At 41.8% G+C, this 13315-nt stretch overlaps 1 protein-coding gene across 1 annotated transcript in view; it reads right to left on the bottom strand.

The window, feature by feature from the left end:
- Window positions 1-670, bottom strand: part of NPNT (nephronectin) — a 54513-nt gene extending 53843 nt beyond the window's left edge. The window contains exon 1 of the mRNA XM_075149700.1: window positions 567-670. Within this exon, the coding sequence (XP_075005801.1) occupies window positions 567-637 (71 nt within the window). The 5' untranslated portion in view covers window positions 638-670. The remainder of the gene's footprint in view (window positions 1-566) is intronic.
- Between the last annotated feature and the right edge of the window lie 12645 nt (window positions 671-13315).

Raw genomic sequence — 13315 nt, 5'->3', positions numbered from 1 at the left:
AATTCTTGCAGGACGCAACCCTGCCAGAGCAATAAACTTTTTATACCTAAGCCCATATTTAGGTTGCCGAGCAATGCGCGGCGCTCGCTTTGCGCGGGCCAAGGGCGGGGGGTACCGGGCCGAGCGAGTCCGTCCCGGGGAACCCCGGGAGCAGCACCGGGTCCCGCCGGCCCCGCGCCTCCACCTGCGGCCGCCCGCCGGGCGCGGGGACGGGGCGCTCGGCCCCTCAGCCAGCCCGCCGTGGCCGCGGGCACCTCTTCCCGGCTGGGGGGGCGGGGGCGCCCAGACAAGTCCTGCCGAGGGCTCCGGCCGCCCCCGCCTTGCCGGGAGGCAGCCCCGGGGGCCGGTAACGAGCCCCCCGCCGCCATTTCGCGCCCCGGCGGTCTGGTGGCAGTTAGGAGCCCGTGGGCCATTAGAGCCGCCGGCGCCGAAGCCCCCCGCCCGCCGGGGGGAGAGCCCGGGCTCCCTCTGCTCGCCCCGCCGGGGCTCCGACCTGCCCGAGGGAACACCAACTTCCCTGCCCGGCCGGCCCCCGATCACCGCCCCTCCGCGCACCCCGCGCCTACCTTCTGTCAAACTCCCCGGCGGCCCCCAGGGAGAGGCAGGACGCCAGGAGCAGCCGCAGGGAGAGCTCCATGGCCGGCGGGGCTCTCCCGCCGCGCGGGCTGGCCGCCGAGGCGGCCCGAGGTGGGCAGCGGTGGCGGAGGCGCTCCCCACCGCCGCGCTGCAAGGCGGGCTGCGGGGCGGGGGGTCCGGCTGCCGCCGACGCCGGCTGCGCTGCGACAGCTCCGGAGCGGCGGCGGCGAGCCCCTCACTCTCTGCCCGCCCGCCTCGCTGCCGGGCGGAGGAGGCGCTGCACGAGGAGCGGCAGCGCCGCCCGTCCCCGGCAGAGGCGCCCGCGGTCGGGCCGCCCGCCCGCCCGCCGAGGGGCACCTGGCGGCCCGCGGCGCGGCCCCCGCGGGCAGGGCCCGGCCCCTCGGTGTGTGGCCAGCTGTGCCGGTACGCCTGGTGGAGGAGCTAGTGGGAACGAGCCCTCAGCTCCTTCTGTCTTCTTCCTTCTGAAGACACTACGAGTCTTAGTGGGCTTTGTTTTTATAAGCTTTTCTAGCTTGAACTGCATGAGGTACGACCGCCGCCCGCGCCTCTCTGCGAGCAAAGTCCACATCTAAAGCCAAGAGCGTTAAGATTTGGCCTTTTTTTACCAATCAAACTTCCCCCAGAACAGAGCTTTTCAAAAGAATTACAAGGTGTATGTGTTTTTTCTGGCTCAAACGCTCCTGTTAATAGCTCTCAGATGCTGGCATGTGTGACATAAGGTGTCCCAGTCCTTGTCTAGAACAAAAAAGCAACAAGTTTAAACATTACCCACACAGCATGTAATGACATCCTAGCACCACTACCAACAGCAATGACTGCATCTGTAATCTACATTAACATGCTAAAATACAGCAGTTATTTTTAGTTCGTTTCTATGAACTACAGCTCTCGAGACTTACTAAGGGACACTTTTAATAACAGCCTGTCACCAATTTAGGGTCAGAGCTGCTCTGAGATCCCTCTGATTACAGACAGATGGGGCCAACAACTTGGACTAGGTTGCAGCATTGGTTTTGATTTGTGCCTAAATCAAGGCTAAAGCTCATCAGCTGTTCTTACAAGGGTCTGGCTGCAGCTTACAAGCAGAAAACAAAGATCTTCTGGGTTGTGCAGTACACAAAGGCAAATCCTTTATGGAGCCAAATACGATTTCAGGCTTTGGATTTGAGCTGGTAGTTCTGTACAGAGCGTTTTCCACCTTCAAAACACTTCACAGATAATTCAAGCAATTTACACAAAGGTAACTACTTTTTGCACAAGATACAAATTGTGCCAGTAAGCTTTCAAAAATTACATCCTTCCCCAGAGTGGTTTTACCACTTTCTGCTCAAGTTTGCAGCAGAAAGCCCCCTCCAATGCTCTTTCCCCTCTTTTTCTCATCTTCTCAGGACCATACGTTCCCCCTGCTAAGCCTTCTGTCCACAGCCTCAACCCAGCACTTTTCAGACACAGAGAAAAAACAACTGTAAAAGCTACAAGGTGATGATTCTGCAAGGTGCTCGTTACCTATGCTTAGATAACAAGCAAGCCCCCTTGGAAGACTCAGATAGATATAAAAACTGCACCGAGGACCAAACCTGGTTCCCTCCATTCACATGAGAAGCTGATGGCCAAACAGTGAAGACGACGACACAGTGGCATTTGGGAAAGACAGGAGAGCATCTGGCTCAGATTAGATTCTTGCTGAAATATGGAGCTGATTTCCAGCTCTCGATTGATTGATCGCTTTTTTCCACTTGGATGTCTGTTGTGGGATAACAGACTGAATTCACTGTCAAGATTTTATGGGCACAAGGGGAGAAATCCTATTTGTGATAACCACAGGATTTCTTTCAGATAACAGCATCTGCCTGCATCTCTCCAACTTGTAGAAAAAAAATTGTCCACAAATTACACCGCAGCCAAGTTCAGGACAGGTGCCAAAAGCAACATTTGAACTTCACTGTGAATTAAGGTCTAGGGCAACCTGACACTTTCCTTCAGATGTCCAAAGGGATACATCATAAAATCAATTCCTTCCATGCAATGCTGCAGAGTGGTACTTACATACACAGCAACTTTAAAGCACACGCTACTCCTTTAAAGCATGTATACTTGCAAATGACAGTAAGATCATTTAATCTCTCCAGATTGCACTCAGTATTTAAGATTTCCACAGCAGCCTGTTTGGCACTCTTGTATGTTAATACTCGTGTGCTGGTCAGACGTGGTGCCTACTCCAATTAAGATTGTCTGCTTTTGGTTAATGTCTGCTGCCTTTACAATTTGTTTTGGAACATCAGCCTGAAAAAACTGTTAACCAGCCATTGAAAGATCATGTATTGCATTTCCATACCCATCAATGGGACTGAACATTTATAAATTCATTTATTTTAGGTGTGCATCAAGGTAATATATAGAAGATGGAGAAGTTCTTGGAAGTATTACTAGAAGCACTTTTGTGCCTTCTGTTTAGTGAAGCAGTATGAAAGCCTGGCAAATGTTGAAGCTATAGGGTGGGCTGACTTGATGTTCAGCAAGACATTAGCAATAGAGGTTCAGCAGCTGTACATCAAGCACTCGGATGACTAGCACATACCCAGCTACCAAGCAGAGGATGAAATGGAGCAAAAGAACAAATGTCCAAGAAAGCTTTTTCAAAGATACTGATAAGACACTTGGTTGGAGTGCAACATGATAGTCAGGTTTTTAGCTGCAAATTAGCAACACTGAAGCAGAAACACAGAGGAAGACATAGTATTTTGAACACCAATGCTGTACCCTTGTGTATGAAAAAGTCAAAACGCATGCAGCAATTGCAAATGGGAAGGTAAATTTTGCCTGAAAAGGTGTTTATTTTATGCAAGCACAGTGACCCTTCCCACCATGCTTATTTTACTCTTCTCCATTCCCCCATAAACATCTTTATGCACCTTGTGCCAAAGACAACACACTATCAGCCATGATCCTCATCTTAAGACTTTCAGTCTCATGGATATACTGAGCTCAGGTTGAGACCCTTCTATGAAAGTCAAGACCCTAAACTTGTTAAGATACTCTGAGTTGAGAGCAGAGGAGGAGTCTAAAATACTTGCAGTTGCCCATGCCACTAGAAGGCCCATTAGGTTCTGAATTATCTAGAATTTCCCAGGGGATGAAGCCCTAAGTATATATTCTATTGCTGTATTCTACATCGTAAGTGATAAAGGCACATCTGATTACACACAAAACTGAATTTTGGTGATAAGGTGGCAGAGAGTGAAGAAATGCTCTAAAGAGTGGGGCTTGCTAATTCTGCTGCAGGGATGGTAAAGGTGGTGATGACAACTGCTGCTTCTGGGATGGCGAGTGTGACAGAGTGACGTCTGGCACAGTACAGTTAAACAACACAGGCAGGAATGTGTTCAATACACTGCTCAGTACAGTACTCATATTTTTCAAAAAAACAATGCAGTGCAGTGTTAAACTCCATTAAAGAACCAATGTCACGAGCAATATATGTAACTGGTAAAACAAGTAACATCAACTAAAAAACAACAGGCTAACAGGAAACCCAGTTCTAATGAAATGAAGCTTATAGTTTTCTCTAGTGAAATGAACCTTTCTTGTATGCATGGGACCTGTTCCTCTTGAACAATAATACTTACTTCTACTTCACTTGGGGTAGACTGTGCCCAGCAGTCTCGGTGTTTAAAACTTCAGCTGCAGGGCTAAATACAGCTTTCTAATGCACTCTTTGTGGCCATAACCATTCCTGAGAGAAAAAAACAAGAGAACAAAACCAGTTTCTGGAATACTCCGTGGCATCGACTGGACAGGCAATATTTAGAAAAAAGAGCTGAAAAGATACAAGTGGTAGATACGTTAAGGCTGACAGTTATTGGTAGATATAGTAGATGACAGAATATGGTAGATATGACAGAAAACACACAGAAACAACTTTAAAATTTATCGTCGTTGTTACAGGTAGCTATGAATTGGACATAATCACACCAGTAAAAGATACTGCTTTCAGGGCAATCTACTGCCAGGTTACTGTTCTTTGAGGGAGGTATTAAATGAGTAACTTCTTTCAAGTCCACTTTTTTTATATTAACTTCCCCTTTGTTGTCTTAAAACACATTACAAATATTAATGAATTAAGTCCTCTATTCAGTGGAAATAGGCAATACTTTTTGTAACTCTCCCATTTACATAAGCAGAAATTAAGGAACAGAAAATGATTTTCCCACAAATCAAATCATCTGTCATCAAACCAGAAATAGATCTCCTGTTTTCCAATTTCATACTTAAACCACAAATCCATCCTTCCTCCCTTCTAAGTATTTCACCCTCATTGAGGCTAAGAAAGTTAACCACAAATACCACACGACCCCAAGTCACTAAATCACACTATGACGTGTGTAAAAACCACTTCATTTGTAGTTAATGGCATGCATGATCATATTCTGCATTTGTGATGCTAATGTAACATGTATACTTCTTGCAAAATGGAACAGAAGAAAAGAATCAAAGTCCAAATTATCTATGAAACTTTCAATGCCATTCCTTTTCCTCTGGGGCTATGCAATTCTGCTTTTCAACCAACTTTATATATGATATATTTTAAAGTAGTATTTATTGAGTAAATATTATCTCCGACATATGCTAGGTAACGATCTGTCAGTTCCATGCTAGTAAGAAAACTGTGAGGCATCAAGAAAATCCAGCAATTCAATCAGCTAAATCAATCTTGGTACTCTACCTCCCTCTTAGTAAACCTACTTGAAAGCATAAGAAAGTTACCAAAACTATCAGACACTGTAGTATCAAATCACTTTCTGTACAGATAAACACTGTGCTTTGGAAATACTAATTCAAAAGCTTCCAAATGTTTTTTCTGCATCAGGTCTTCCAAATTAATTTGCTTTTTCCAATAAGCTTTTTCCACACATACTTGCTCCTTCTTTAAAAACTATGAGTGGTATTTGTGTTGAAGTTTCCTGCATTTCATTACAGTGTAAAGAATTTATTTTTCCCATAAATAAACACTAATTTACCTTTCAAAGCCCAGTAAAATTTCATATTCCTTTCTGCATATGTCTTTTAAACATATTTCTAACTGTTATGAATTATTGTACCAAAGGTATTTTGCATAGGGAATCAGAATGATAATCCCCCAAATTTAACATTACCCTGTTCATTAGGGAATCAGTCTACTTGGCCTCACTTGCAACACAATCATTGAATGCAGAAAAATCGGCAACAGATGTAAAAGACATCTTCAGCAGGATGGTGAGGGACAGCATAGCCAACTTCAAAAAATGGTGCTAAACTGCCTGCACTAATCCCAGCCTTGCACATCCTGCACTGCTCAGTGATGCCAGCAATGAAAGAGATGCAACTGTTGAAAAACATGGGCTTAAGAAAATTTTTTGTGGACAGGACCAGAAACTACATTGCTTTGATCCCCACTTGCCAGCAGGCAACAGGGTGGTACTGGGATGAGTTCCACATGCGAATGGAACAATTGTGAATGCCTTCACAGATTGAGCAGAAAAACATGCATATGGCCTCTGATGCTGTCTGAAAAAGGGAGAAAGAGAAGAAAGTTTTAGGAACCTGTTGAATAAATGATTGACAAACTATGTTATGCAATCAGATTGTCAGCACTGAACAGAATGTCTCCAACAACACATTAGCACCGTTGTTATCTACTGCAGGTTGTTTCAGCCAGCTAGCTCTCATTATTCACCGCTCTAGTTCAGTCAGCCTTTAGGAAAGCCTCACAACAAACCAGCTAGGTTCGGTGAAAAGGAGGCTGGCTTAGTCATGCTTCCGTAACAGCATTTTCCACATAATCTTTGTAAGGTCCTACTGTTCCAATAATACACTGAGTCCAATACAACTCCGATAGCTTTACGGCACGTGTTTTGCAGATCGTACTACAGCTCTTCATGTCCAGTTTTACACCGTGCAGCCAATGCCTAATGCTGTCTCCTTTCCTGAGGAAATCAAATGCTTGAACACAAGAAAACTGTTCTATGCATCACTAATACATTGTCGCCTAAATCACCTCCATGGGCTACATACACATGCACTTAGCAGTCAGAGCAAAGAGACCAGAACTGAGGCACAAGCAAGACATTTAGCCTCAGCAACACTCAGAATCAACAGTGTACTGTCTTTTTCATGGGCAAGAAGTGCATAAAAACCTTCTGTTCAAGAATATTAAAGGCTGATGACAGATTCTTTAAAAAAAAAAACAAAGCAAAAATCAAATCACCAGATTACTATCTATAACTAAAGAAAATATAAAGAAAACAAAACAGGAAGAGTCACATATGTCATACAGAGGATAACTACAAAAAAAGCTGTTAAGAATCAAAAAACCACAAGTACGTGAGCTGAAACCAAACTTAACCTCACACTTTCTGCTATAACTTTAACAAAAGAAAAAGGCAACATTAACAGAAGAGTTCTCCATGAAGACATGTTCTTGACCACAGTTCTAATGTAAACTGATTTGAATCAAGCAGGCCAACTGTTTTGTATATTACCTGAAATAATTATGGACTTCAGGTGAGTTTTCTCTTTCATGAGCCCAGACTGCAAGCTAGGATTTCTTGGGCTACGTAAGAATTTTAACATATAAGAAACAGCCATAAATCAGCCTGAAAAGTTACCAGAATTGTCTTTTGAACAAAAGAAGCAAATAATCTGGTGCAGCATGGATTCAATTGTTTCTGCTCATGAAATACAGTCCTTACAGCAAGAAATACACTGGTAGATGCAGAACCAGAAGGAAATTATTTACAGTAGCCTAAGATATCAGCCTTGACTATAACATAGTTTTTGTAACTTTGTTTTTCCCCATGCTTTGGGCTCATTGCCAATATCAGACAAAAAAAAAGTTGGCGGTCCATGTATTAATATAGCTATGCTGCCCAGACTACCTATATAAATGACGACTTTCCAGAGAGAAGTGATCAAGCACTACTTTAACCTGATCCTTTAGATTGTTTTTCTTTTTCATATTGAACCTGAATTGCTACATAAATTCTGGCAAAGATGGAATAAATTAGCTCAAAATACATAAATCACTCTGGGTCCTGATTTTCCCTGTTTCATTTGGTTTCAGGTGCTGTAACGTTGCTTGCCTGAGCTAAGCTATAGCTGTGTAATGAGATGGATCCTCTGGTACTGGTTGCTGATAAATTGACCTAGAACTACTTATATAAATGGATTTAAATTGCAAGGGGAAAATGGGCTTGTCTAATTGATTGAATTCCTGTTTAATTTCCATCTTGTTTTGACATACAGAAAATTCCTAGTACATTCTGAGATACCAAGGGGGACTAGTAGGCAGGAAAACCTACTGTGGATGCTCTGAGGGAGAGTTTTCATATAGTTATGATATTGTTGACCCAGCTCCTCTGTTCAACTTTATCTAACTGCAGTCTCTGAAAAAACTTCCGGAAGTTGAAACAGTGTGGACAGCTGATTATTTCTATCGCTGTTTCACAGACTCACAGAATGGTTGAGGTTGGAAGGGATCTCTGTAGGTCATCTGGTCCAAACCCCCTCCCCTCAAGCAGGGTCACCTACAGCTGATTGCCCAGGACCATGTCCAGGCAGCTTTTGAATAGCTTCAAGGATGGAGACTTCACAACCTCCCTGGGAAACCCATGCCAGTGCTCAGTCATCCTCACAGTGAAAAAGTGTTTCCTGATGTTCAGATGGAATCTCCTGTTTGTGTCCGTTGCCTCTTGTCTTGTCACTGGACAAGACCACTGAAAAGTGCCTGGCTCCATCTTCTTTACACCTTCCTTTCAGATACTTGTCCACATTGATGAAATTCCACCCTGAGCCTTCTGTTCTCCAGGCTAAATGGTCCCAGGTCTCTCAGCCTTTCCTCATAGGAGAGATGCTCTCGTCCCTTAATCACCTTAGTGGCCCTTTGCTGGACTGTCTCCAGTAGCTTTGTATTTCTCTTGTACTGGGGAACCCAGAACTGGACACAGCACTCCAGGTATGCCCTTACCAGTGTTGAGTAGAGGGGAAGGATCACCTCCCTTGACCTGCTAGCAACAATCCTCCTAATGCAGCCCAGGATACCGTTAGCTGCAGCAAGGGCACATTGCTGGCTCAGTTCAACTTGGTGTCCACCAGGACCCCCGGCTCTTTTCTGCAAAGCTGCTTTCCAGCCAGGCAGCTGTCAGCATATAGTGCATGGGGTTGCTCCTCCCCAGGTGCAGGACTTTGCACTTTCTGTTGTTGAATTGCATGAGATTCTTGTCAGCCCATTACTCCAGCCTGTTGAGGTCCCTCTGGATGGCAGCACGACCTTCTGGCATATCGGCCACTCCTCCCAGTTTTGTGTCATCAGCAAACTTGCTGAGGGCACATTGTGCCCCATCATCCACATCATTAATGAAGATGTTAAACAGAACTCGACCCAGTACTGACCTCTGTGAAACTAACAATTTATACCAATACAGTTTTCGTATGTTTTAAGTCAAAACCAAAAAAGATCTCATAGAAGTATAGTGTAATAATAGATAAATAAAGCACGACTGGTATGATGATTATTGCACAGATAGCTGTTTGTGAGCCTTTTAATGCTTTTCAGCACTACAGATTTTGTTTGTGGTTTTCATTAGGTAGGATTTGAGAGACTAAAACGTGCATGAAATTCATGTCTTCAGAATACATTGTGAGAGACAAGAGGATGGAAAAGATTTAAGATGGGCTTAAGTGCTCAGTATGAAAGGAAATGAAGCAGTTTCAGGGTTATCTACAGGTTTTGGTAGACAGTTACTGATTCTTCTATATTCAGCTAAAACAATGCAGTAACATTCAATTTTACTTTGTACTATGTTCTTCGTGAAGCTGTATATTCAAAAACAGTAAGTCCAAATAACACTTCTAAAGACTTCTATGGGTTTTCATGGATATCTTTTGAGAGGAGACAATAAATTTGGGATTCCGTTTTAAAATGCGATTCGACACATGCCTGAACTGTTGAAATAAACCAGAAGTCTCCTGAACTGCAATTTTCATACGGTAGAGAAATACAATAGTTCTGGCCAAGATGGATTGGGAGCACCAGACTAGAAGCTTTTTCCTTCAGTAATAAAGACACTTTGCAGTAGGAAAAGTGAGAAAATTTCAGGAATAGAAAACAAATTCTAACGGCTAGCATGAAAGGAGAGGGAAAACCTAAGAAAGAGACTGGAGCAAATCTGTCAACAATTTTAAAAACTGGTTTGCAGACCGTATCAAAATGTTCTAGGACAAATGAAAAACACTCCAAAGTTTAAAGGGCCCTATAGAGCTTTAAATAGCAGAATCCACAGGTAACAGAATTAATGACAGAATTAATGAACAGCTCTATGGACAGACAGAAGATGGAACTAGGACGAAGGGATAAAAGTTGGTTCCTGTCACGTTTCAGAAAGTACATATCATTTCTGTCTTTTTAGTTCTAATACATAAATAACCATGACTGATAACTATGCTTGGTCAAGTACAGGAAGTATTAAGAGTTGAAAAGATAGACAGGGTAGTGTCTATAAAAAGCTCTACCTTCTTTCAAGAAGTATAGCCTGAACTACTCTAAAATATTTTGCAATAACCTGAATAGTTTATAAGCTGCACCTTTAAACTGACAAACTGTTAGCTCTTAAAGCGAAACTATCCAGATAAATGAGGTGTCATTTTTCCTTTGAGTGCAGTTAAAGAATGTCAGCTGCCCATCAGAAAATTAGACTGTCAAGCTTGCATAGTACTCGGTTTCTACTTTTACTGAAACTAAAGGCAATGATCCTATAAGGAAAAAGGAATACATTTTAAACATACTGAATCAGGAAGCAATCAAAGGAAGTCCACTTAAAGGATCAGATTTGTTTGTACTGTAAATGACATTAAAAATGCTAATCTCTGGTTCTTGGCTCCCAGAAGCTTATGATTTCAGGATTCAAACCAACAAACCTTTGAACCTAAACCTAATTGTACTGAACTTTTAGTTAATTTAGTTTTTGAATCATTTCCCCAACATCAATAGCATTACTGACATGAATAAAAAGTTAGGTGCGCACACTTGTAGGGCAACTATCTACATCATACACAACCCCAAGAAACACTGCATCAGTGTGCACTAGGGACATGTTTCATTAAGGAGACAGATCACAGAAATTTCTATAGAGTCCTCCTGTATGTCAAAGCCTGACTGATCATCTCACTTTTCACACAGTGACAGAACAACAGGGTCTGGAGTATAGCTTAGACTTAAACTAGCACCTCCTGGCATTTACTGCTTTTAGTCATTTCTTCCTATTTGGCTCATGGGTGTCAACTTTAGCTTTGATTTTCTTGGTTCAAACCAGAAAATTACTGAGTAAAGAAAAGTATTTTCTACTCTTTCTTAATGTGTGGAAGGTGCATATAATTAGGAGAGCCAGACAGCTTACAGAAAACCTGCTGTGCTTCATGTAAGGTATGAGTCTAGTGGACTTGATCACCCAGGAATAAAGTGTCACCGTTCAAAAACAGCTTGAGAGCAATAGCTAAAAACTTTGCCTTACTGCTTTCTGCACTGCGTTGACTCTTCTCTGTAGATGAAAGTAGGTATTAAGTCATAGCAATTTTGTGCATGTGTATGCCTACATTTTCATGGTTGAGAGATGACCTTCAGAAAGACACTAAGATTCTTCAAGATCAGATGCACAAGACTGACTATCCTGAAAAATTTTAAAACTATACTTTCTAGTGATCTCTACAAACAGCAGCAAATTCTGAGTAAGGATGGCAGACAGAGAATGGTGCTGTGTTATCCTCAGAACTTGAATGTTCCCACTTCTTTCAAGCAAGGTAAGTGCTAACAAATTAATTAGATTATTTATGTCCATCAGGTTGACAGTATACATGTCAATGGTATTTATTCTTGTAACAGTAGCTATTGTGTATACTAATAGAATATAGATATCCTACTAATGTAAAATTATCAGGAGCTAAAAACAACTGCGGTTGCAAATTCCCTCAGTAAGGATTATTCAGCTGGAACATGTTTTACTTTAGAGGGCTTTTTGGTATTTATTACAGAGTATACAAAAATAATCCAATTGTAATAAAGATTCATAAACTAACTGAAGGTTTCAAATTGCATAATTGCTTTAAATAACTTTAAAGAGGATTTTTTTTTTCCAGAATCCTACTTTGAACATGAAATGTTACTCCAACATGGATGAGGTATCTATTTATAACCAAATGTTTGTGTGTAATGGTCAAATGCAAAAAAGAGGAATTGAAAGTTCATTTTAGTCTTGATTTTCATCCAATACTTTGTGTAATTTATCCTGAAATTCTAATTATATCCCCATATATAAGCACTGCAAATATGAAAACTGAGAGAAAATCTATTTGCTAGAGCTTTTTTCCTCTTCTTTTTCCAAAGTAAAGAGATGCTTGCGGTCAAATTACTTAATGAAAAGAATTCAGTGTGTCAGCGATCACCCCAACAAAGAAAACATGTCCATTTACAGTATTGTTTAACTATTTCTATAGTTGGTGACCGCATTAAATGGGTATTTGAATGGGAACATGCCAGATGAATAAAAACAACGTTCATGGGTGCCAAACATTAGCTATTTCTACAAAATTAGCCAAAAGCATGCAAAAGCAATGTGCAAAATTACACATACCTACTATAACTACTGGCCTCTTAGGCAACATGCGTAGTCTATAGCTGATGTGATTTTATTTAAGAAAGTAATGTCAATAAAACACAGCAAGAGTTATTACCAGCCCATTATGTCATCATCCAAGCTTGTATTGAAGCACAGCCATATATATGTATTACAGCTCAGGAACTGTAACACAGCAGGGGTATGAAAATGGGTATCTATTCAAGAAAGAAATCTACAGTTTATGCTGAAGTACATGAAAAACAATGTTAGCTGGACAAAACCCATAATAACCAGAAGCTGTGCAGTTCAACAGCCTTTTAGTAGTTGCAGAATAAAATTGAATAAAAGTTAATTTTAAGAAGTCAGCCACTGCAGACCTCAATTAAAGGAAGGCGCCTGGGATTTGCAACAGTGAATCAGAACTTCGATTCTTCTGGTTGCCAACAGTGGTCCAGACTGGAGGCCTCTGAGAAAGGAGCGACAATGTTTTTAATGAACAGCAGTTGGCTCCAAGTTCTTGGTCTAAGTTCTAAAACATGAAGCTTCCATCCCCCATGATCCTTCCCTATCATCTATTTTAACTATGGATAACTTCATTATCCTTATTTTAAAAACCTCTATTTAAAACCCTGATTTAAAACCTGGCTCAGTGATAGTTTGTCATAGGGAATTCCACTGACTAAATACAGATGCCACAAAGAAATATGCACGTTATAAACACGATCACTTACCTGTAAGTTTGCAAATTTACTGGCACCCCCAGAGTTCTACACTAAGTTGGTGATGTTATCCCAGACCACCACTTTTGTATTTTCTTTGCAAAATAATAGGATTCTTTGTATATGAGCTATTAAAATCACCTACATTATTTTGTTCACCTTATGCTTGTGTTTTAATATGTATTTAATATAGACTGAATGCAACCAAATAGTAGGTCAGCTTATCACAAAAAACACATAAGCAGCTCTTACATCTATCAATTCAAACAGCCATAGATGACCCAGAAATGGTCCATAGTCCAGGAAACACCAGATGAAAAACTGCTCTACAAACATATGGGGGGTAGGGAAACA

Source organism: Calonectris borealis, chromosome 4 (assembly GCF_964195595.1).
Source record: "Calonectris borealis chromosome 4, bCalBor7.hap1.2, whole genome shotgun sequence".
NCBI lineage: Eukaryota > Metazoa > Chordata > Aves > Procellariiformes > Procellariidae > Calonectris > Calonectris borealis.
Note: the sequence above shows the minus strand (reverse complement) of the source record. Positions and strands in the feature narration are given on the sequence as shown.